Source organism: Lathyrus oleraceus, chromosome 5 (assembly GCF_024323335.1).
Source record: "Lathyrus oleraceus cultivar Zhongwan6 chromosome 5, CAAS_Psat_ZW6_1.0, whole genome shotgun sequence".
Classification (NCBI taxonomy): domain Eukaryota; kingdom Viridiplantae; phylum Streptophyta; class Magnoliopsida; order Fabales; family Fabaceae; genus Lathyrus; species Lathyrus oleraceus.
This window is the reverse complement of record NC_066583.1, coordinates 645,657,424-645,683,913: the sequence shown is the minus strand read 5'-3', so window position 1 is coordinate 645,683,913 and position 26,490 is coordinate 645,657,424. Positions and strand designations below refer to the sequence as shown.

At 33.8% G+C, this 26,490-nt stretch overlaps 1 protein-coding gene across 4 annotated transcripts; it reads left to right on the top strand.

The window, feature by feature from the left end:
- The first annotated feature begins 113 nt into the window (after window positions 1-113).
- LOC127087609 (mediator of RNA polymerase II transcription subunit 15a) lies at window positions 114-13,441 on the top strand. 4 transcript variants are annotated; one of them, XM_051028529.1, is made up of 13 exons: window positions 154-278; window positions 359-451; window positions 1,776-1,899; window positions 2,467-2,578; window positions 2,672-2,792; window positions 3,148-4,392; window positions 7,854-7,924; window positions 8,537-8,611; window positions 8,810-10,123; window positions 10,253-10,597; window positions 11,696-11,896; window positions 12,184-12,272; window positions 12,885-13,441. In XM_051028529.1, the coding sequence occupies exons 3-13, from the start codon at window positions 1,790-1,792 to the stop codon at window positions 13,087-13,089; spliced, it is 3,888 nt and encodes a 1,295-aa protein (XP_050884486.1). In that variant the 5' UTR covers window positions 154-278; window positions 359-451; window positions 1,776-1,789; the 3' UTR covers window positions 13,090-13,441. The 4 variants fall into 4 exon arrangements, with proteins under 4 accessions (XP_050884485.1, XP_050884484.1, XP_050884486.1 ...); XM_051028528.1 differs by lacking the exon at window positions 359-451 and having other exon boundaries at window positions 114-278; XM_051028527.1 differs by lacking the exon at window positions 359-451 and having other exon boundaries at window positions 116-283.
- Window positions 13,442-26,490: the final 13,049 nt, after the last annotated feature.

Sequence of the window (26,490 nt, the reverse complement as noted above, 5' to 3'; positions counted from 1 at the left end):
ATCCTTCAAAATTTTATATCAATTAAAAAGTTACTCCCATTAAAATTTTCTTTTCATTCTAATTTTAATCCTCCGCGGTAGGATAACTCATGTGATATTAAAAAATTGATTTTTAGTTAGACAAAGTCTCATAAAATTAATTATCCAAAATCAAAATTTTGAAAACTTTATAAAGTCTCTCTATAGAGAGAGCCTGAATTAAATTGCTCCCTTTCATACACGCAACCCAACCACTACTCGCGCCACCGCCAGAATATTCATCTCCGCCGTCTACCACCGTAAGGTTCCGTAACTATCTCATCATCTTGTTTTCGTTCATTTTTGGTTGAATAAATCTCCTATTTAATTTTGATCACAGAGATTTAAGATTCTTAGTATTTGTTTGATTCGCTATGATTAAATTCAAAGGCCTGGGAAGAAATAGTTGAGATCTTCCAAGGAAAAATAATCGGTAACGTCTTCTTTTTGTATCCAAATTTGGAGAATAATCGATTAACAACCAATAACGAGTTTTTGTAATTCATTCGCCTGTTATTTTGACATGCGTTGTAGTTTATGAATCGATAGATATGTGGTTTGTTTAGCTTTTGCTTTGACTACTTCAATCAATGGAATCTCATCAAGGTTTTTCATCGTGGAAATCCTCAATCAATTTTAGAGAATATTATATAGGTTTCTAAACTAAAATTTTAGACTAAGGTTTTCAATAGGGGCTGGGAATGGGGGTTATGTATGTTGCTTTACAAATTGCTGTTTTTTGGGATGTGAATTAAAATCTTATTAAAACTATTTATACTAATATATAATAATTTAAACTAAAATTTATTTTTTATATATTATTATAAGATAAGATGGTGGAAGTAAATGAACTAAAGGAAACTAGGAAGCCTATAGATATAGAATCAAAGATGAGATGAGAGACCCGCCAACTCAGTTGGTAGTTGTGCAAAGACATTAGACGAAGTGGTGCGGGTTCAAACCCGCGACATCCTACTTGTTCACCTTTAAAGGGTGAATCTCAGCCACACTAGGCTACTTGACAAAAAAAATGAGATGAGAGAACAAATCAAGTTTTGAGAGTGAGAAAGAGCCAAACTTATGTAATTTATCTTTAGGTATGTACTAAACATGTGATTTTTATTCTTCTCAATTGAAAAAGAAAAAAGATTTTGTCTATTTTTATGAACGACAGTATCTCGGCCGCAATGGTGTTTCGTTTAGACTGTAACAGCGTTTCGGGTGTGATTTTTAGTTTCCACTTGGTTAACAGGAGAAAAACGAACTATACCTTTTTTCGCGACCTAAATTGGGGTAACAGACTTTTATTTTAAGCATTGTGCAACACTGCTTAGATTTGTTTGCCTTATGTGGAATCTTCGAGGTTTGGTTTTCTCTTTCGCGAGCATACTTTTTTTCAAACCCTGAAGCGAGAAGATATGTTAAGGATAATATTAGTGTTAATAAACCGCAACAAGCATGTATAAAGTAAGAGATGGGTGGTCCTCCTCATGCTTTGTCCATGGTGACTAAAAGCTCAGCTTTACCTTGCCTTCCTCTTGGGTTCATTTGCTTGTTGCTACTTACTACATTTATTTATTTACAATCTAAAGTTAGAAGCCACGATTTTATGGATAGCCCGGTAAATTTGACTCTCCGACAAGTCAGTAACTGACATTGATTACCTTTTTAATTTTACATTCGTATATAGTCATTCTTTATACCTTCCTTTCCGAGTCTGATTTGACAAGAATATTCCCTTTTTTTTATGGTTTCAGTTAATTTAAATTCAATGGATACTAATAATTGGAGACCTAATCAAGGGGCTGAACCCAACATGGATAATAGTGATTGGAGAGGTCAATTGCAGCAAGAATCACGCCAAAGAATTGTCAACAAAATGTAAGCTTTAGTTTTACTACCATTTCACTGATTTGATATGGGTTTTTGACTGTTGATGCATATCGAAAGAGCAACTAAATATAAATTGTTGATTGATCTTTTTATCTTTATAACCATGTTGTGCGTTTGGGTGGAGAATGTTGCCATTAGTTTTCTGCATTCCGTTTCGCGGGTTTTCTGGAAAATGAATGCTTAGTGGAAAACTACAGTAATCTTAATAGGATTCAGTTTTGCTCATGTTACAAAGAAAATTTCTTAAGGAGGACACTATGTAAGATGTTACAAAGAACATTTCTAGTTCTTGTGTGATCCATATCTGCCATCCATTTTATTATCTTTTTTATGAGAACATGTCCAGATGATTTCAATGAGGGTTTTCTTACTTGTCAGTCATACTCTCTCATTTGAGGTCTGTCTAATGACAATAACATTAATAACTCATAAAGTTGATGTATTTGGTCCAAATTCTGGATCAAATACATCAACTTTTTGGGCCAAATTTTTCTTATAATTAAGAACGGAGGGAGTATTATTTAATAATTAAACCATTGTTTTTCATTTTTGTAGAATGGACACATTAAAAAGGCATCTTCCCGTTTCTGGTCAAGAGGGATTGCATGAACTTCGGAAGATTGCCCAAAGGTTTGAAGAGAAGATTTTTACGGCTGCAACAAGCCAGGTATATCTCTAATTAGAAGCCACATGATTATCAAATTATAATTACTAATACAATGGAAGATTGACAATTTATTGTGGGATTCTCTTATTTCAGTCTGATTATCTAAGGAAAATATCTTTGAAGATGCTTACAATGGAGACTAAATCCCAGGGTACTATGGCCAACAATATAACATCGAATCTAGTTGGCCCTAGCAATAAACCTCCTGATCCAGGTTAGCATTTAAAAGCCATGCCACAGTGATCTTATTCTGAGAGTATCAGACGCTGAATTGTTTCATACCTTTTAACATTAGCTATCGGGACTATACTTTGACCTATTGCTTTCTATATCATTAACACTCAAAATTTTGCTGGTCCTACATGATCTTTGTCCCTGTCCTCTATCTTCAATCTTTATTTCTTTTAACTATTTCTTATTAAAAATTTTCTTGTGTTATTAATGAATCATGAATCTTTTGGATTCTGACATTACATCATCATCATTATTATTATTATTATTATTATTATTATTATTATTATTATTATTATTTGTATCCCTGACTTGGCCAATTACTACTTCTTTAATAGGACTTAGTATGCAGTCTCAAGTTCACAATCAAGGGCAGCAGCATCCTATTCCTTTGCCCAATCAGCCGCAGTCACGCCAACAGCTTCTATCTCAAAACATTCAAAATAATATTGCATCTCAGCCCAACCTTCCACCTGTATCTGGTCTAGCCCAGGCTCCCATTCCGAATGTTGGCCAGAATTCAAACATTCAAAATTCCAACATTCAAAATATGTTTAATGCTTCCCAGAGACAAATGCAAGGGAGGCAGCAAGTTGTTCCTCAACAACAGCAGCAACAGTCACAGAATCCACAACAGTATCTGTACAACCAACAGCTTTTGAGACATAAGCTTCAGATGCAATCTCAACAACAGCAACAACAGCAACAACAGCAACAGCAGCAGCAGAACCTTCTACAATCAAATCAGTTACAATCTTCTCAGCAATCTGGCATGCAGCAGCCTTCCATGATCCAAACATCTTCTCTATCTAGCATTCAGCACAATCAGCAATCTAATAATGGTCAACAGTCAACACAGTCCATGCTTCAGCAACACCCTCAAGTTATCAGGCAGCAACAGCAACAGCAACAGCAACAGCAACAGCAACAGACTTCTATTATTCATCAGCAACAAACACCAATGGCTCAACAGTCAATATTACCTCCACAACAGCAGCCACAGCAACAGCTTATAGGGAAACAGGCAAATGCAAGCAACATGCAACACTCCCAGATGCTTGGGCAACAGAATAATGTTGGTGATTTGCAGCAATCACAGAGATTACTTGCACAGCAGAATAATCTTTCGAACTTGCAACAGCAGCAACTAATAAATCAGCAAAACAATCTATCAAATATACACCAACAGTTGGGAAACAATGTCACTGGGTTACAGCCGCAGCAGGTCCTTGGACCTCAATCTGCCAATTCAGGCATGCAGACAAGCCAGCACTCTGCGCACGCGCTACAGCAATCGAAGGTTCCAATTCAGCAGCAATCACAACAAGGTGCATCAAATTTGTTACCATCTCAAGCACAGCAGTCACAACAACAAGTGCCACAGCAGCAATTGATGCCACAGATTCAATCTCAGCCTGCACAATTGCAACAGCAAATGAGTTTGCAACAGCAACCAAATCCTTTGCAACGAGATATGCAGCAAAGGCTTCAGACACCGGGTTCCATACTTCAACAAACGGGTGTTCTTGATCAACAAAAGCAGTTATATCAATCACAACGGCCCCTTCCAGAAACTTCGTCAAGTACGTAAAGTTGGAACTACACCATTTTGTCCTTTTAACTTCTATCAATTGAAATTTTGGCTCAAGAGGTAGTCAAATTTTTAGGGTCTTATCTATTACACAGGATCATTTAGGGTTAGATGCGTAGATTGTGAAATCGTAAAGTCTTTTAAGTTCTATGTCTTATCTGTCCCAAGGAAAAAGGAAACAAGGAAAACTGAATAAAACTAAGGTCAAAAGTTGATGTTATAAATCAGACTCTTAGAACACCAAAAGATTGACATCTATTTATACTTTATTGAATCAGAGTCACACATCTTTGCTTTGCCACTTCAGCTCTTTCTATGCTAAGTAATTCTATTTTTGCACAATTACTGGGTCATAAATTCCAATTGATGTCACACTTTCTTTGGCAATGTATAACTGTACCTAACACCTTCCAAGGCTATACGGTTCACATACCACATTTCCCAATACCAGACAGTGATTTCCAATTATCTTTTCATTTTGGACTTGCGATCCGCATATTCAATCTCTATGATTTTTTATTTTACTATACATGTACACTATAATTTATATTTATTATTTTATTTATCATGTTGAGGGTAGTGTTGGAAATTTGAATAGTGGTTTTCAATTCTGTCTATAAAAAGAATAGAATAGTGGTTTGCATAGACCAACCTCATTATATTTGATGGGTAAATCAACTGTTTTAGTGGGAATTCCACGGGGATAAAATAGTGGATTGTTTTGTTTACAACGAATTATAAATTATGGGTTAGTCACTTAAAGCTAGTTTAGATAGAATCTCTAAGGTGCTTATTAATGCCTACAATGCATCTACTTAGATCAGTTCTTTAGGTAGGAATGACTGAAACAATAGGTAGTACTGCAGTAGTTACATGTTAAAAGGGTATTTGAAAACCTTCACACATCTTTATACTGTTTAAAACAGATGCACAATTATTGCATCACCATTTGTTACCTAATTTGTTCACATCGGCATTTCCCTTTACATCTTTTACCATGCTTTTACTACTTTTATATACGCATATACAATTATAAGGCACCAATCAGATTTAGTTATCAAAAACTAATTACCATACTCGCTGAGTTTAGAGTTAGTAAAGGAGTGGGACAATTATAAGCCAATTATAATTGAGAGTAAGTTCATAGGTCTTTTTATATAATTATAAGTTCTCCATTTATACTCCTTCTCCATTGATCAATTGGTTATCTTTATACTTCATTCGGCTTGGCACATCTTTATACTCCTTCTCCATTGATCAATTGGTTATTTATGCTTCATTCGGCTTGGCAACAATATAAAAAGACCTATGAACTTACTCTCAATTATAAACTTTGTAGAGCATCATTTAGCCACCATGGCAGTGTCTTCGATGGCAGAGAGCCAAAATCCCGCCATACCGGTCGCTTTGCAGCGCTGTTATAGTGAATTATGGCGGAAAAACCCGCAATATCGGCTGATATTTACCATTGCGGCAAACCCAAAAACCATCATGTATATCTGCCATAGCGGCCATGGTGCCGCAATTTGATAACACTGCACCATGATCACCTTTAAATATAATGTAATCATCTTTCCCATTACAAATGACTTTTTACCTTTTTAGAATAATAGTTGTAGACTCAAGTAAGTCTACACTTTGATTATTTCAAAATAACTTATGATACTAAGGAATCAAATTTTAGCATTATGAATTGAAGGAGGGTTGCCAATATGTTGCTAGATGAATTTCAAAAGTTTAGCATTATGAATTTCAAAAGTTTGATTACGTGCTAGATGAGGTTGATGACATTCTCTGTGTTCATATCTATTTTGATCAAGTCAAGCCACCTTGAAAGAAGATATTCCATAATTGTAAATATAGCTTTTGAATAATGTATTCCTTTTGATCAATTTAATAGGTTATCTTTGTTTATAGAAATAAGTATTATCCTATATTATTAAAAACATGATCGCCTCATTTTTCATTTGAGGCCTTTAAAACCTTGTCCTCTTATGCCTATTAAATGTTTAGGTTAAAGATTGAGTTTTCCTTTCATTGATTTTAGAATGCTCCCATTTGATCCTTTCACCTATAATTTCTTACTTTTGGTTCGTTGGTTCTTTAAAATTACTACCGTCTCAATTTTTTCACCACTTCCAAATCTTATAAGATACAGAAAAAAACTTGTACCCTCGCAATGTGGGGGTCATAACCTAGTTTTAGTTAATTGCAAGGGCTGGGCAGCAAATGTAATATACCAAAATAGATCTAGGGTTGGACAGCTATATATAATAGAGCAAATCCAGCCGCGGACAATTATCCCAGGTTCAAAGGTAGAACGGCGCCCCTGTCAAACCTAGATCTGAGGCTGGCAGGTCAAAATAGAGGCATAGATAAAACAACAACCCAGAACCACACCCAATCTCAAGCTTCAGATCAATTAGGACGGTGTTCTAGCATATAGTAGAGTTTTGCTAGATGTCATCAGGTTAGTTGCAAGCAGGTTCTGGGTTTTGACATTTTTGTTTTGGAATATGAGATACCAAATCCAAAATATTGTAATTGGTTCGATTGCACAATCCCAGTGATTCTATGTGCTGGAATTTAAAGTGTTATCAAATATTCGCCATGGTGATGCTATGGCGGATATTCTTGGCGGTTTTTGCGCTCGCCGCAATGGTAAATATTGGTCGATATTGCGGGTTTTTCTGCCATAATCCGTTATAACTGCGTCGCAAAACGGCTGGTATCGCAAGATTTGGCTCTCTGACATGGACTGCCAATGATGCAATCCATGCATAATCTCAGCAGACGAGTTTTCTTCTGGTATCGGGATGCCTCCTGCCTTGTATGTAGAATCATAAGGTTCTACATGTAGGATTTTGTTTTTGATAGTATTGGATGACACTCTTATGCTTTCAACAGTATGTAGGATTTTGTTTTTGATAGTATTGGATGACACTCTTATGCTTTCGACAGTTCTTCACAAACACTTGCAAAGAAAAGGAAAACTTTAAAACAAAAAACTAAACATGAATTCAACATGCCGTGCTTTTTTAGTTGTATTTGAGTTTCGAACCTTGATCTTTGTGCTTCCCCCGTTTCTGTAAATCCTGATAATCATCTTATTACATTTGAAGAAAAATTGAGACCATGGTCTTCATCTTTTCCATTTTTCGAATGTTCATCCTTCAATATTTTTGTCCCCAAGTCTATAAATCAGTGGTTTGTAGGATTACCCCCAACTCTCTGACAGAATCTTTGATAAAACATAGCAAACCACAATTTTTTATGAATGCATTTTTTCTAATTGGTAGAATAAAGTCATGTAAGTTAATTGTGATTCACCATCTGTTCTATATCTCTTGAAAAGTAAAGCGGAAAAGAAATGAATTTCCACATTTTTTGTCTCTTAATTTGTGATACACATTTTTCATGTATGCTTATGTGTGTATTATATATCTGTTGTAGATTCTCTGGATTCAACAGCACAGACTGGACAGCCAAGTGGGACTGAGTGGCAAGAAGAGTTATATCAAAAGGTAATATGCTACTTTCTCATCTTTATTTCTTGGGCAAAATGAGTTGAAAAACAGAATTGTCAAACAAACGGCTTTTGTGCCAAAAAATATGTTAATAGTAGGAACATGGGATTCTTAATATTAAGAAAAAAATGGAGACGAGTCATTACTTTTTGGTTTTTATTTGGATGATTCTTATTCTTCATGTAATATTTGAAAATATGGGCTGCAACAGTGGAAACTATAGGTGTTACCCTTAAAAGAATTTTGATATTTTGGTTTGCTGTAGTGAATTTTGTACTACACTTTTTATCACATAGTAATATTTTGGCATCATGAAAAACTTGTAATTATTAAATTGATTCTTTGCTCATATGAATGATATTGCTTTGATGAGTTGTAAAGTTTTCAAATCAATATTCAAACTCATGGTCTCATGGGTAGCCGAATGCATTGTTGCATTTTCCCGTTTTCAGCATGAAAACAAAACTTGCAGTTTATGATGCTTTACAATTGGAAAAAATTATTTTACTTACTGTGTCAATTAATACTACAGTAATACAAATATTTTGTATGAGAGATTTCATGGTTTCTTACGCATTCATTATTCAATTATGATGATTTTAACAATAGATCCAAGTCATGAAAGAGAGCTACTTGCTGGAGCTAAGTGAGATGTATCAGAAAATCGCAACGAAACTTCAACAGGTACATTTTATTGTGCAACTTTTTAATAGCTTCTATGGACAGAAAAGCCTTTTATGTTATAATTATCCTGGAAAACTCTGAAGCTTGCAGTGTGTGCTAAACACTATCAAGCCATCACCCTTCTTGAAAGGAAGTTCTCAATTCAGTCAATTGTTTTTGTGTTTGCTTTTAACTTTTTTTTTCTGTTTAACGTATCAGCATGATTCTCTTCCCCAACAGCCAAAGTCAGATCAGCTTGAAAAGCTTAAGTTATTTAAAATGATGTTGGAGCGCCTTATAACATTACTCCAGATTTCCAAGAGCAACATCACAGTTGGTTTAAAGGACAAACTGGGTTCATATGAGACGCAGATTATAAATTTGATAACTCCAAATAGGCCTAAGAAAATATCTTCCCTCCAGCCGGGTCAGCTTCCCCCACCTCACATGCACTCCATGTCACAGACTCAGTCCCAAGTTACTCAAGTGCAATCTCATGAAAATCAAATGAACTCTCAGTTACAAACAACAAATATGCAAGGCTCTGTAGCTACAATGCAGCAGAATAATATGCAGCATAGTTCTCTATCTGGTGTATCTACAGCACAACAGAATATAATGAATACAATGCAGCCAAGTGCCAGTTTGGATTCAGGACAAGGAAATATGAACTCCCTTCAACAAAACTCTGTTACTGCTCCTCAACAAACTAATGTCAGCTCCTTATCTTCACAAGCTGGGGTAAATGTGATCCAACAAAATATTAATTCCCTCCAGCCAGGTTCTGGTATGCTTCAACACCAGCAACTAAAACAACAGGAACAACAGATGTTGCAGAATCAACAATACAATAATCAGTACCAGCGACAACTGATGCAGAGGCAGCAGATGCTACACCAGCAGCAGCAACAACAGTTACACCAGCCAGCAAAACAACAGCTGCCTGCGCAGTTGCAAACACATCAAATGCAACAACTTCAGCAAATGAATGATGTAAATGACATGAAGCTGAGACAGGGAATTGGTGTTAAGCCAGGAGTTTTTCAGCAACATCTTGCTTCGAGTCAACGCTCTGCTTATCCCCATCAACAGTTGAAGCAAGGTCCGTTTTCCGTTTCTTCGCCCCAACTACTACAGACTCCATCTCCACAGATTCCACAACATTCATCTCCCCAGATTGACCAACAAAACCACCTCCAATCGCTGACAAAAGTTGGTACCCCTTTGCAATCTGCTAACTCACCTTTTGTAGTCCCCACTCCTTCACCTCCCTTAGCTCCATCTCCTATGCCAGGAGATTTTGAAAAGCCCATTTCTGGTATTTCATCAATTTCAAATGTTGGGCACCAACAAATTGGGGGTGCGGGTGCAGCAGCACCTGCTCAATCACTTGCCATCGGAACTCCTGGAATATCAGCCTCTCCTTTACTGGCAGAGTTCACCGGTCCAGATGGTGCTCATGGTAATGTATTAGCGCCCCCTTCAGGAAAATCAACTGTTACTGAGCAGCCTATCGACCGTCTAATTAAAGCGGTTAGTCTAGTTTATCTAAAGCTGGTCCGATCAGTGTTTGTGACCTATAGTTCGTACAAATATGACATAAATTGCTTTTTTTACTTTTGGAGTTGTATATGACTAATTTATGTCTAATATTGATTCTAGGCGAGTTCATTGACCCCTGCAGCGTTAAGGGCAGCTGTCAGTGATATAGGTTCAGTTATCAGCATGAACGATAGGATAGCAGGGTCAGCCCCAGGCAATGGATCCAGAGCTGCTGTTGGTGAAGATTTGGTTGCCATGACTAATTGTCGCCTTCAAGCTAGAAATTTCATCACCCAAGATGGTGTGAATGGAACCAGGAGGATGAAACGCTCCGCAAATGCTACACCCTTGAATGTTGCATCATCTGCTGGTAGTGTGAATGATAGTTTCAAGCAGTTATCTGCTATGGAGGCTTCTGATTTGGAGTCAACTGCAACATCCAGTATCAAAAAGCCAAGGATTGAGGTACTTCGTTATTTCTTTAGTCGTTTTGTTTTACTTAAAAATTGATCTCTTTGCTGTTAATGTCATTTTTTGGGGCTTGCCAGAGCAATTCATTTACAGGCATCTGTTCATGAATGCCGACACATTATGCACATTGCAATTACACTCTTTCATTCAATTAGAATATGTTGCTTCCCAGATAAAAGTTTTAGTGAAATTTAATTTTCTGATTACGAATACCCAAACTCAAAAATATTCATTAGATTAATTTGGAAGTGTGTAGAACGTGTTCAATTTCATGTCCTTATTTAGAAAATGGGACATATTACCCCCAGTTCAATTTATAAGAAACAAATGGCTGATTCACTAAGAGCACTGTAAAACATTTAAATCACCAAGACCAATAGAAGTTTTAATTTCTTTGATAAATACCCATAGTACAATATTAAATTCAATCAAGAGTAAGACTAAATACATTCATATGCGTTGCAAATGACCATAAAATAATGGTATAATGGGAACTTAGCGATCAGTACACTTAAAAGTAGGCCTATGTTTCTTATAGTTTAGACCAATTGTTTCTTATTAAAAGGACCAGAGGGAGTACCATTTATCGAAATGCACTACTTACCAAGCCAGCTAAAAACCAACTAACAGAGATTAGGAGACCTGAACCTCAAGTAAAATTAGTGTGACACAAAAGGTACAAGATGAGACAGGGGAAAGGAGCATACCTTATATACATGGTGGGATATTTGAACCGATGTGTACCTCAATTTATGGAAGCAGAAGTTAGAAACTATCACTATTTTGTACATATCTCAAAGGAGAAAAATAATTTGTAGCATTGTTTCTGTGTTCTTTCTTGCATGGTTGTTGATTGCAATGTTAAAATATTGATATAGAAATTGCTGAATTAGATTTCTCTTTTGATATTAATTGGACCAATTTAATGTATGAACCTGCTATTATAAAGAATAAAGATGCAATAATTTGGAAGTTAGCCGTATGCAAAAATAATTAATTGAAATTAGCATTGGAAGGAAATCTCTTCATTTTTTGTGGATTTTCTCTGGACATATTCTGAATCCTGATAAGAGTATGTAATTTATATGGCAGGCTAATCATGCCCTTTTGGAAGAAATTAGGGATGTTAACCAGCGACTTATTGACACAGTAGTAAGCATAAGTGATGAAGAAGTTGATCCATCTGCAGCAGCAGCGGCGGCTGAAGGGGCAGAAGGGACTATTGTCAAATGTTCTTACATTGCTGTGGCTCTCAGTCCAAGCTTAAAAGCCCTTTATAATTCAGCACAGATGGTGGGTTCTTGAAACTCTTAAACTATGTACACCTTATTTTTATATTTTTATGGGTTAGGTGACATTTGGCCCTTATAAATTTGGGGAAAGAAATGATTTTGGTCTTTATGAGTGTTTATCCGTTTTTAGTCCCTACAGAACAAAAATTGTGTTTAGTTCTGATAAGAGAATGATGAGGGGTAGAAAACGAATAAATTTTCATAGGGATCAAAACTAAACTTTCCAATTACATAGTTTATTTTCTCCATTTTATAAGTGTCTTAATCTATGTTTCTACTGCCATGCAGTCGCAAATTCAACCCCTGCGCCTCCTTGTTCCTACAAATTATCCCAATTGTTCCCCCATATTCCTAGACAAGTTTCCAGTTGAATCCAGGTGAGAGAATCTATATTTTGGTATCTAGTGTGCTATTTCTCTTCCAAATAATAGTATCTGTAGTCTCAGCCAACCTTGAATTATCATGCCAAATATGTTGTTTGCTTGGTTTTATCCCAAAAATGCATCTTTGTTTTGAAAAAAATGTTTCCTGTTATCTTGTTTTCCCTCTGTATCCTATTTAGAAATTTTATATCAGATCAATGTGACATTCTTTATTTTATCATTGCTTCATGTGCAAAATCTTTAAAAACAACAAATAACGTTAAAACAATTTGGATTTTCATAATTAGAAGTGAAAAACAACTTTTCAAAATTGAATGATTTTGCAAATCAAACAATGTTCACATCTTGCAAAACTTTCTCTCTTCAACTTTGTTCATGCATGAAGCATTTGTTTGCTTTGCTGTATCGTATCTGATAAGTAAAGTAGTTAGGGCTGACGGGTTCCTCTTATTATTTCTTCTGTTACCAATTAAAATTATGGATTACGAATCCTAAATTACAATAGTCACAACAAATTCTTTTTCTCTATCTCTGTCATTTATCTTAAATTTGCCGAGAATTCTTCTGTTTCTAATACAATGAAGTGTTGTTGGATATTTCTGTCAGTATCGAGAATGAAGATCTTTCTGCCAAATCAAAGTCAAAGTTTAGCGCGTCCTTACGTGGTTTATCACAACCTATGTCTCTTAAGGATGTAGCAAAGACTTGGGATGTATGTGCTCGCACAGTAATTTCTGAATATGCACAACAGCGTGGTGGAGGGACTTTCAGCTCTAAGCATGGCTCTTGGGAGGATTGCTCTGCATGGTGATCCATGCGCGATGGTGGAGGGACTTTCAGCTCTAAGCATGGCTCTTGGGAGGATTGCTCTGCATGGTGATCCATGCGCGACGCGCAAACTGTTTTTGTTATTTTCAAATTCAGTTTTGTTAAACTTAGTCAATGTTTCACTGTATATAAATCATAACTGTCTTTTTCTTGTTTGCACACATCACAAGTTGTGTTGTGATGCCTAAGATATTTGGTCTAGTAAATCTTTTTATGACTTGAATCAGATTGTTCTTTGTGAAGGCCTTATTCATAACTAATACAGAAGGCTCTATAGTGAATAGTTATACTCAGATACAAATATGATTGTATGAATGCAGTTTTCTTTTTTCATACTTGGAAATGATACTCTTTTATAAAAACAATTGATTGTATGGTTTGAAGACAACTTTGGATCATCTATATATATATATATATATATATATATATATATATATATATATATATATATATATATATATATATATATATATATATACACACACGTACATATACATATATCTATACATATATATATATATATATATATATATATATATATATATATACATATATATATATATATATATGTATATATACATATATATATATAAATATATATATATATATATATATATATATTTTACATATATATATATATATATATATATATATATATATATATATATATATATATATATTTTTTTTTTTTCTAAAATTATCCTTTATTTTTTTTATAAATAATTTGAGTGGTTGGTGTTTTTTTGTTGGTTATCAATTGATAAATTAATTTCCATCTCTCACAAAAAATATAACATCTATAATTTCTATTAAAAAGTTAAAAATCATATAATTTTTTTATCTCTTTCTCAATCAACATACTATTCTTTTTTTAATTTTTTTTATTCTATAATATTTTGATTTATTCAATTTTAATCGATGATCTTTTGATTCTTGAAGAAGAGATAAAGCTTATTTTCAGGCAAGATCACGTCCATCCCATTTTCACTACTATTTTTTGAAATGGTGTGATTTTTTTTGAAATGGTGTGATTTTTAATGGTGTTTATTTTTACTTTTTAAATTTTACATTTCTATTTTACTTTTAATTTTCTATTTTACTTTTGATTTTATAATTGTAACTTTCTAATAAGCCGTTTATTTATTTATTTCTAATATAATTTATTTTAATAACCTTTAATCATATTTTTAAAATTGACAATAGTTTCTTTTAGTAAAGGTAATGACAATTTTTTCATAACGTAAATACCTCATTGTTGTAAGATACGATTATATGTATTCGTTCTTAAAAAAAGATTTTTTTTTTAAAACTTTATATAAAAATTTAAAATAATTGAAAAACATAATATAGAGAATCATAAAAATAAGTTTATTTTGGATATGATTTTCTTTTCCTAATTATATTTTAAATTGATTTGTTTATTTATTCTATTTACAAAATTGTTATAAAGTTATTGTTGTTGTTTATGATTGTTTATATTATTTATTTGAAATAGTAGAATGATAGACTAGAGTTTTGATATGAGAGAGAGGAAGGAGAGAGACCATATCACAAAGATTTTTATAAAAATAATTTATATTAAAATATTCGTTAATATTTTGACATGTGAATATTAAATAAAATGGACAAACGGACGCGGGAGTGCCCTTTTGAACGTTAGTTGTTTTGTTATAAAAGCGACGATTCAATAATAAGCAAATTGGACTTATTTATTTATCCGAAGACAGTTATAAAACATTGTACATGTAGAAACTATTTCAGATGATTGATTATGGCGGTAAATAAATAAAAAAACAATCATAAATCTAATAGAAATAAAATTTAAACAGCGGTGCTATTAAAAACCTTTATTTTATTTTTTATCTTGTATACCTTACCCTTGAGATGACCATGACTTGCTTCATAGCCCTAAAGCTAGAACTTTACTATGGCAAATGAGCGGAGGAAATGACCATCTACCCTGTCTCTATCGGGGAAATGAGTTTGCCCGCTCTGCACCCACCCACAAAAGTTATATATATCTTTTAAAATATTTTTTTTCACAAGAAAACGAAATAATTAAATTCAATATTTCATCATTTTATTAATAATTATAATAATTGATTATTTTTATTTAATTTATATTTAAAAAATGAATAATAATTTTAATAAATTTATTAAATTAAAATTAAGAAAAATAAATATTTTATAAAATTAATAAAATAAATTTAATAGGGATGAATAAGGGCGGATACTAAGATTTCATTCTCGTCATTAAAAATCAGATTTTTCTTACATCTATTTTTGCCTTCAATTAATTTAAATTTTTTCTTACATCTATTTTGTTCTTCAATTAATTTAAATTTTTTCCATTAAATTCGGAGTGAAGGAAATTGGGGTCGGGCGGGAGTGGATTTTATTGTCATGCTTAAATGTAAAGATAAATAATATACCTTTCTCTACCCAAAAAGGGAAAAAAATGCACACTATTACACCTTTAAGAAAATTAAAGTAGATCAAACGTGTTTTATGTTTTTGCATAAAATGTGATATTTGTTTTTATGTGCCTTAATCTCTTACATATTAATGGATCTTTCTTTGACATAATTTTTTCAAAGTAGATTTAATAAAGGAATTTCTTGTCGGAAAAAATATCATATAAAAGATCAAAAGTTTCTCTTAAATTTTGAAGATACATTTACGAACGTATTATATATCAAAATTATGGCACATCAAATGCTACCCTAGATTAATACTAAAAAATATTTCGGAAATACATCTTCGGATGTTTTCAACAAATATATTGTCAGTTGAGTTGTCGAGTGGATATTCCGGAGATGCATCTTCAAAGGATTGAGATAGAATTTTGAAATGTCTATGATCTTTTGTATACCTACTTTTCTTGGCGATGCATCTCTAGAATAATTTGATAAAACACTGAACTGTATGATCACAACCATACCTGCTTTCCAGTTTAAACCCTTACTAAAAACTCTTCCTTTCTCAATCAACATTTTCACTCCAAATCTTCAATCTTGTGTTTCATCACATCAAAGGGAGTAAACGAAGTTGGAATTTCAAGTAAACATCATTTATTTCAAGCCACATTGCTCACATTAATCTTGTTTTCAGTCTAAAAACGTGCGTATATTCCGGAGATACATTTCTGGAGTGTGCATGAACTCGTTCAGAGATGCATTTCAGGTATTTGTCTGTGTTCATTTTTTCAGCTCTGTTTACAGAATTTGCACCTATATGAGAAGTCGGGTTAAACCCACGGTAGGTATGAAATAGATAAAGTCCGAGGATGGAAAAATGGCGAAGACAGATGTGGTTGTGGAAAAAATAATGGATGTATGGAATGCTATAGTAAATTCTTCCACTAAAGAGTTATATGCCGATTTTCCTATGCATTTCAGAAAAGTGTGCGAGAAATATCCCGATTTGTTGAAATATATTGAAAACACAATTTTTGACCAGGTGAAGGAGAAAATTATTTGTGCTTGGACCGATCAGATTAGACACCTTAGAAATACAACAACTAACCGAGTTGAGTCTACTCATGCTACATTGAAGAATTGGTTGGGAAATAACAAGGGTGATTTGTGTAGAGATTGAGACTCTGTGAACCAAAATGATTTAGAACCAGCATAATTAGATACAAACATCATTTGGTCGGAGCATCACAACTTTAGAACACAAATTTAAAGACAACCATCTTTATTCTTAGTTGGCCGATAACATATCTCGAGCGGATTTGGATTATATTTTTCACGAAGCTAAACGAGCTGATAATGTAGGTTCCGATAGCGCAAAATATGGATGGACAATTGTGAAAATATATGGTATCCCACATGCTTGTGTTATTGCAAAGAAGGTGAAACTTGGTAGGTCGATAAGAATGGACGAGGTTTGCACTCATTGAAAGAGGCTTAAATTTAATGATTATGATGTCATGAAAGACATTAAATCGAATATCTCTATCTTGTCCGAATGGAAATTGATACAAGAGAGATTTTTGAAAGTCGGTAACAATATTAAACTCCACATCAAAGAACAATTGAGGAAGATTGCTTATTCGGAAACCACCATCTCAATTGTTAAAAGCAAAAGGTGCTTCGAAGAAGCCCACGCCTGCACCGAGTGACAATTCAACGGTGCAGTCTCCTTCGTATTTTGAACATGACAATTTTTTTTCGGACTCACCAACTCCAAAATATCAATTTTTTTTCAAAGGATCTCGCATTAGCAAACCACCTATTTTTTGCCACCTCCACCAAAGGTTCCATTCATTGACGAGATGTCGGTTTTTATGCATAAATACATCGAGCGGATCATCAATGTTGAAGGTGACGATAATTGTGGTTATCGAGTTGTTTTAACTTTACTCGGTAAATGAGAAGATAATCACACACTTGTCCACCATCAACTTATCCATGAATTGATGACTCATAAAAAATCATACACATGATTTTACGGAAAGAAAGAAAACTTTGATGCGATTTATGAGTCTCTTGTTCCTTGCCTTAGTGAACCGACACCAAAGGAAAAATGGACGCGCTTCTCTGAAATGGGTCACCTCATAACATGTGCATATGATAGTGCGTGTATTGATCTTACACGATACAGTTTTTTGGAAACCTTTTTCCCGCTGCGCACCTCCCCGCCTCAAAATTCAAATGATCGTATTATGTGTATTAGGTGACTTTCAAAATCAAGACACTTTATTCAAGTTTAATTGAAATCGGGATGCCCTATACCACTTACATCACCGGATTAGGCAACTCATTCAACAACAAAAGTCAAGACTTGGCCAAACCGTTTTGTGGAAATGATGCAAGAGTTCGAGAAATTGAGAAACATTAAAAGAGAATCAAATGCACAAAAGTCAAAGGTGATACCACCCATAGATTTAGCTGGAGACAAATCTTTCGATTTGTTTTAATTTTCTGTTTAGTCGGACAAATTAATGTATGCAATTGTGTCTCAATATTAATGAAATGTAATATACACAATTTCTTAATATTTTAATACATTTATGATCTTTGCGAAAACATTTGTTCATTTGTCAAAAAGAGTTCTCAATTAGGTTCTGTTTTTCGCCTGATCCATTCTGCCTGGTTCAGGATAGGTTCCAAAGATGTATCTCTGGAACTTGATAATATGGTGTGGAACCAAAGATATGTCTTTGGAGTCAGCACACTAGATTTTTTGAGATCTACATTTGTCTACGACTTCTATAAATTAAGGTGCTCTTGTTATTTATTCCACACAAATAGAAAATGTCTCAAATATCACAAATAAACATCCTCTGGTATGACACAAATGTCTTCTTCTCCAACGTGACACTGAGCCAAAAGTTTAAGCTCAACGAGTATACCTCTTTTTTAGATCTGAAATACGAAGTACATAATCTCCTACTTTACAGAGATAATAAAAAAATTGTCAAGCTCGAGTACCGTTCACTGTCGATTGATAATGAAAGGAAGATTGAATTCAAAATCTTTGAGCTCGAGAGAGATGTAGATGTAAGGGCTATGTGGAATATATTTTTTTGTTTCGAAACAAATTTTTGCTCGAGTTGGAAGTGAAGATTTCAAGATCGATCGAAGAAATTATGAAGATGTTGAAGAGTCCACTTGGATGTTAAAATATAATGTTTCATTTTATGTTGAAATCATCTTGTAATGCTTATTTTATGTTATGAATGCTAATTTTATTTTGTCAAAATACAAGTTAATGGTTTCTGCTTCTGATTCTGTTGCACATATGTTCCAGAGATGCATCTACGGATAGTTTTCGGAGATGCATCTCTGAATAAAAAACCCCAACTAATAAGGTGTCACTCAGAACGATCTAGATTGTGTGTGTATTGAGAATGTTTTAGTATTTTCACATGGTACGTAAGTAATATATATATAGTGCACTAAAAAATTCTCTTGATATTTGACTCTCTTTTAAGAGAATTTAAAACTACGTATGTTTAGTGTTATGTTCAAATCCAAAAGAAAGTAATGACTATTTCATATAAGAAAGTTTAAAATTCGAATCCAAAAGAAAGTTAACACTTTTAAAATGTATATAGTCTTACTTATATGTACATAACTCAATTATTATTATTTATAAATGAAAAAAATATATAAATTCAATAAGTTAAATATGAAAACTTTTCAAATTCGCAGTCCCTAATTGATTATAAGTCTTCTTAAACAATTGAGAGACATTACAAAAGAGTTAATTGATTAATTCTAACGTGTTAATTGAATATTTAGTGTAAAAATCACTCCTAATGATTTAAACAAGCTAGTAATCACATAGTTACTTGCAAAAATATTTTCAAGTGTTTTATAAAAAAAGAGACTTCTAAATACTTTTAGGTGGATGTGCAAGAGTTAACTTAGTATCATGAGAGTAATTATTATACCTTTATATTTAACTAATCCCTCAGACACATAACCGGACGAGGTATCACACTTTATCTATTTCACAACTTTGGAGTTTCAAGATCCCTTGATTTATTCATCATTTATTTACCATTTCATTCATGAATTGACTCTTCTACTTATGAGGTTTGATATAGCTTTTTTGATAGACACCATCATCAGAGGTTGTTTGGCTCGAGATTATCAGGGACTCCACCAAGTGTCATTTGATATTGAGCGTTGTCGTCATCAAAGCCATTGTGAACATTTATAGATAACTCTACATACATGCAAGCACATATATCTACAATTTTATCATGGTTCGAGCTAAAATTACGAGACCTACATCTAGTCTCTAAGAATAAACCCTTAAGTTTTTAACTATCAAAGAGATTTTACAACAAGATCTTCCTAGAACCTCCTTGCACCAAGTTTTCATCTCAGGTTTAACTTGCAACCTTTATATCAATCATAACTGTGTCCAATAGAACATGCTTTCTTGTTTTACAATTACAACTTCAAAATTTAGCAGAGGTTATAAAAGAAACTCTACTAAGTGTTGCTTTCTAAACACAAAAATATTATTTAAATGAATGTCAAAATTAGAAGAGCAGAATATTAAGTAGAAAAGAGATTATGTTCAAATTTCTTGTGTTTTTTCAAATGATCATAAACCCTTTTTTATAGTAAAATATTTACCTAAAAAGGAAGTTTTTAGGGTCGAATCTACATCATAATCGATTAGGTTACGATCATAGTAGATTATGACCTAGCAAAATTATATCTTTTTTTTGTTGGATTTGAACCATAATAAAATAACAACCTCCTTAATAAATTATTGCGAGTTCGCCTCATAATCACCAGAAACTTCTCACTTTTTGATTTGTTTCAAAATTTATTCTTTCTTTGGTGATGTTTATGATTTTCGTTTCATTTTTATTTATCATCATCAAAACCTTTGACACACATGTTCACACATATAGAACCAAAGACAATCCATTTTATGCACGACTCTGAGGTAGCTAGTGTTAACTTGACAATGTAATGTATAAAGTCTCGGACTTTGAAGTCATTCTTGGGTTGAAAAGAGACATCAACTTATGAGATATTAATTTACCATTTAGTCACACTATCTTCCAAATTTGGTATGAAGAGGACCTCATTTAGAGGTTGATAAGTGTGAACTACTATCAAATGTGCAATAAAATAGCGTCACAACTTCCTTGAAGCCACCACAAGAGCGAGATAAATCTTTTTTAATTCTTTGGTAGAGGGTTTTAGGACCTGTTACTTCCTTGGAAATGAAGTATACTAGATTCTGGTTGGTATCTACCTTTCTAACAAGGACGACACTCACTGTTTTTGCTGAGACTGCTAGATAGATGAACAAAGTTTCCCCAGTCATGGACCTTGTTAGGACCGAAGGATTGGAATATGAAAGCTTCATGTGCACGAAGTCTTGATTTCATTCTGGTGTGCACTCGAACTATATTTCATTCCCCATGAGTCTTTAGAATAGAAGTGCATGTTGGGAGGATCTTGAAATGTATCTGTTGAGGGTGGTTAGCATTCCATTTAGTTTCATTATTCTCTCCTTCATGGATGTACTATCCATCTTTATGATTACATCACATTTATCTGGTTTAGCTTCAATTACCCTATATATGAGAAAGACTCCCAGAAATATGATGACATTGACTTTGAAAGTACACTTCTAAGAGTTGGGCCTTATGTTGTATTACTAGACAAGATTGAATATGGTGGTATGATTATTTTCATAAAGCTTCTCTTTATTGAATTTGATTATCATGTTATCCATATACACCTCTAGCATATCACCGATCTCTTCTTTAAAGATTTAGTTCACCATCATTTGGGATGTTGCACTTATATTTTTCAAACCAAAAAACATCAAATTGTACCTATAATTGGTGTGTTCCTATTTATTGGTATTTTTAGTAAAAAAATCACGAGTTTGATTCACTTAAGATATTAAACTCGAAAAAATCTCAAGAATATTTTGTGTAGAAATATGCAGCAAAAAATGTGTGTGATTGAATCTTAAAATATTTAAACATTGACAAACTGAATGTAGATTATAACAACAATGAGATTTGGATAAAGATAATAAACAAAAAAATGTGACAAAAGCCATTAGAGTAAAAAAATGCTTTAATTAAAAAATACTTAAAGAAGTTAAAGAGTGGACGTTGAATCATACATTATCTCATAAATTGTTTCTCTCGTTGACTTTGGTATTTAGTTCTATAGAAAATATATAAAATTTGCGACCCTGATCCCAATAGTGAGATTGACTATATATACTAACAAAATAGTAATCGTTGATAATGACTATCTCCCTAGGATTTGACACGTATCACATTACATGGCCTTCAGTGCTCTAACCTACTTCCATGCGTCTTTAACGTTGAAACTACTGCAAACCGCCCACTATGCTGATAATTGCGCTGATAAATACTTTAGGACCATTTAACTACATATGTCAAGAATCTTTGGTCGATTCCTATAATGTTTTTGAGATAACTTCGCAACACCTAATCTATGGACTTAAGAATATCTGAAGACTTCAACATCTGGTGGACGTGTTGAATTTGACCCTTGCCGAAGTGTTGATTTGTGTAAGTCCCTTCGACATTTAAGACATGTTTCGAAGAGAGAGTGATTCTAATCTTATGGATCTGTTCCTAAGACTCTTCCAAACCATGCTTTATGGGCTGATGACGTTATGTTATTGCATATATTTAGCCAAAGAATTGGAGTAAAACAAGTGATAATTGAGCTAAAATGAAGAAGAATGACCAAAGAATGAGGAAAAAATAGCTAAGTGTGAAAATCATGGCTTAGTGAAAATTTGAGTGAAAAAGGGAGCAAAAGTGTGCAGCCACTAGAATAATCACATGCACCATCGCGCACACGATATGGTCTTTAAAGCTGCATCGCGTGTGATGCAAGGTATCATGTGCGCGATAAATACTTTTTCTGGATTTTCTGACGCGTTATGGTCCATTCTGACGCCTTTAAAAGGGGATTTTCTGCACTTTCACAAGGGTTACGAAATTGGGAGATCAAAGCAAGATTTTGAGAGAACAAGTGGTGATTCTTAGATCATTTAAAGCCATTGGAGACCATTACTTCGAGGGATTTCATATGTTATTTTCATCTATAAATTATTGTATTGTTAATTGCATTATGAGTAGCTAAACTCCTCTAGGTTAGGTTGTGTTATATGAACATGTTTCTATATTTTTGGATTCTATTTTGATTTGACCATTGTATGAACTTTTTGATCTATAATGCCATTCAATTGCTTCTTGTTTGTAATGATTTTTATGTGAGATACTCTTTTAATATGATTTTGGGCACATAAGGAATACTGACGATTAGTCTATGTGTTGGACCTAGGGTAATTGTTGTATATACACTGGTTGAATATGAATAGGAGACCCCGAGTAGTGGCATAGAGAATTAATGTTCTATACATCGTCTACCTCTGCTTACACTGGTAGATTAGGGATAGAAAGCTCAGAGTAGTGTTTAGTGAGTTATTTTGTGAGGGATCGACTATAAGGTTTTGTTAATTCACCGTGGTGTTATAGTGATAAGACCATTCATACAAGGCATCAAACATCAACAATAGAGGAACAAGGGATTCTAGAACACAACTTGACCGCTTTCATGATATTGTTTAAACGTTTATTTACTTTTCACACTGAAACTCGAAAACCCTGCCTTTTCACTAGGTTTTTATACATTGCACACATTTTGTCTTGCTTGAAGGCAGTGATCTTTTTATTACTTTGACATTATCAATACACTTCCCGAGAAGTCATCAGGTTTTTGTCGTCGTTTTCGGGGACTGTTGATTTTTCAATAAGGCAACGTTTGTGAATTTTTTTAAATATTTTTAGTCTTTTTAATTTTTTATTTATTTTATTGTTTATCATAGTGCCACTGAGGCATTTTCTGTTTGAGTATGCGCACTTCACGATCAACATTAATACCATTGGATCCAAAAATTGAACGAATCACACATGCTCTCAGAAAAACAGTTAGAGAAGCAACAATGGAAGGAGGAATACTAGAAGAAGAGCAACTATCAAGTTCTTCTGACTCTGAAGAAAAAGTCATAATGGCTGCTGCACAACCCCTAACTATGGGGGATTACTATAAACGAACTGATGAAGGACATGTTTCAAGGGGGTATGTACCGACAGACCCTGCTAACTTTGATATTAAAAATCCGTGCTTTCAGGTTTAGGAGAAAATCCGTTCGATGGGAACGCGATTAGAAATCCATGGATGCATCTTGCACGATTCTATGAAACAACTTCAATGTGCAAACCAACTAATGTCACTGAAGACCAGGTTAAATTGAGGTTGTTTGGGTTCTCACTGATTAGAAGGGCAAAAGATTGGTTACTTTGCCTTCCGAATGGAACGATATAGACTTGGAAGGAATTGGAGGATAAATTCCTGGAAATATTTTTAACTACTACTCAGTTTAGCGGACGCCGAGCAGAAATTGTGAATTTTGAGCAGTAGGAAACTGATTTACTTTATGACTCTTGGGAAAGATTCAAACTTTTGTTATACAGATGTCCGAATCATAACATGAATATTATGGAGAAGATGCAAAACTTCATTAAAGGTCTCAAGAGTAAATCTTATAGAAATTCATCACACTTGGAAGAAACCTTGCAGATTTTCATTAAGGTCACTCAAAGTAGCTTTATCAGGTAAATAAGAACCACAAAATTATGAGTAGAAACCATGATGCGTCAATCAAGAATTTAGAGACACATATTGGTCAATTATCTTGACAAATAGCTGTTTTGCCAAGCTCAAGTAGAGGATTCACCAATAACACCATTGATAATCCTAAGAATGAAACATGAAAGGTTGTGGAAACGAATTTTGGGGTAGTTACTAAAAAGGGTGAAGCTAAAAAAGTTCAAGAGGTTGAAATTGAGAAAAAGGAAGGTGGAAATGAAACAGAGGATAGTGAAAATCAAGGTGACAAAGAGGAAATAGGAGTCACCATTGATCAACTTATAGACAAAAAATCTCCTTGGAGGAGAGAAAAGAAGCAAATCCTAAATGAACTAAACCCACTTTTACCAGATTACATGAAACCACCATATCTCATCACTAAGAAGAAACTGGTAGCCGAAGATGAGGATGGAATGTTTGAAAAATTTAAAGAAGTGTTTACACAACTTCAAGTAAGTATCTCTTTTCATGAAATTTTAGAATTAATTCCCAAGTTTGTTAAGTTTATGCAGGAATTGCTGAAATGTGGGAAGCAGAAGTTAACTCAAGAGCAGGTCAACATGACAGAGAAAGAGGAGATGGAGGAACCGCCAGAAGTGCCACCAAAGATGAAGGATCTAGGGGAGTTAAACATCACTTGCACCATTGGTGGGTTTAAAATCCCACATGCTTTATGTGACTTAGGATCGAGCATCAATGTCATATTGCTGAGCAAATTTAAGGAATTGAAGATATGAGAGATCATACCGAGCAACATGACACTCACTTTAGCCGATTCATCTGTGACACATCCGCTTGGTATTATACAAGATATGCTAGTTCATGTGGATGGTTTGACCTTCCCTGCAGACTTTGTGGTGATCGACTTAAAAATGATTCAGAAGGGTCAGTGATTCTCGGGAGCCCATTCATGGCAACCGGGAAGGAAAAAATAGATGTGGAGACAAGTGAACTGATTTTGAAGTTAAATAAGGAAAATGTGGTGTTTAATGCATATAAATGGACACCATAAATGGAGGATCTAGATACATACTATAAATTGGAAGAGAAAGGCAGTGGAGTTCACAAAAGAAGGAAAAAAAGAGTTTTCAACGGCGTGAGGGTATCCCTTACGCTTGGCATATTTTAAGCTTATGACGTCAAGCTAATGACAGAAAAAAAGTGTTGGATGTAAGGTAACCCATCATTTTTAATCAGTTTTTGTTTTGCAGAATTTACTTTATTTCTATTCAAGATCATCCTCAAGAGGAATTTTCTACTCAAGTGTAACCCTCACATGAAGATATATATTATCTTTAATAAACCAATTTGTATTTATTTTGATTTTTCAGATTTGCAAGTTTAGAACTTTAGCATTGAATAAATAATACAAAAGAAACTTGATCATCATAATAACAACTAGAAGCTTGAAGGAGAAGAATGAGAAAACAATCAACAAACTTGTACTCGACTATAAATACCTTATCTAACAAGGTTTGCGCCAAATACTTCCATTGTTCACTTTTCTTTATTGATGAATGTATTCATGTATTATTCTTTTATCTGGTTTGATCTATTTCCGATTAAGTTATTTGGTTTGACCAATACATACTGAGGCAATTTTTTGTTTATAACTTTGAGCCTTTTTAATCCACCTTGTAGTAATAGGTATATCCATTTCTAACCACTTTGAGCTTAAGACCTTCCTTTTAGTGGCATAGCCACATCTATTAGCCAATTGACTTGAAAGATTAAATATTTCCATCATCTCTTTAGAGTTAGGTAGAAAATTTAGTTCCTTGGTCATATGCAAAAGATTAAGTTTGGGGTTGCTCTTGGAAGTGAACAAACTTTTAAGTTTGGGGTGGGGGTACTAGAGAATATTGTCCAAAATTTCAAAAACTTTATAGAAAAAAGAAATGGAAAAAGACACTTCTTCAAAAAAAATGAGAAAAGAAAAGAATGATATTACGAGAAGGACCAAAACTCTCTATTACCGTTAAAAAGGAACAAAGACGTATGATGATAGAAGGAGAACTAGACACCTAACTCAAAAGGTTTAAACCTACTTTCCTCAAAATATCCTACCCAAACATAAGCCAAGTTACAACCGGGAAAGACCTCTAATGTGTGTGTTGTGATTTCGATGATGAAATTTATTAGAACACACTCAAGCTAAGTATAATTGATTATGCATGTTAATTGAGAGATCA

Excerpts from the sequence above, each read along its gene's own strand:
- LOC127087609 (XM_051028528.1), top strand. The coding sequence starts at position 1,790 with ATGGATACTAATAATTGGAGACCTAATCAAGGGGCTGAACCCAACATG. Across the intron at positions 1,900-2,466 it reads CAAAGAATTGTCAACAAAAT|AATGGACACATTAAAAAGGC; the intron begins GTAAGCTTTAGT and ends TCATTTTTGTAG. Across the intron at positions 2,579-2,671 it reads TTACGGCTGCAACAAGCCAG|TCTGATTATCTAAGGAAAAT; the intron begins GTATATCTCTAA and ends CTCTTATTTCAG.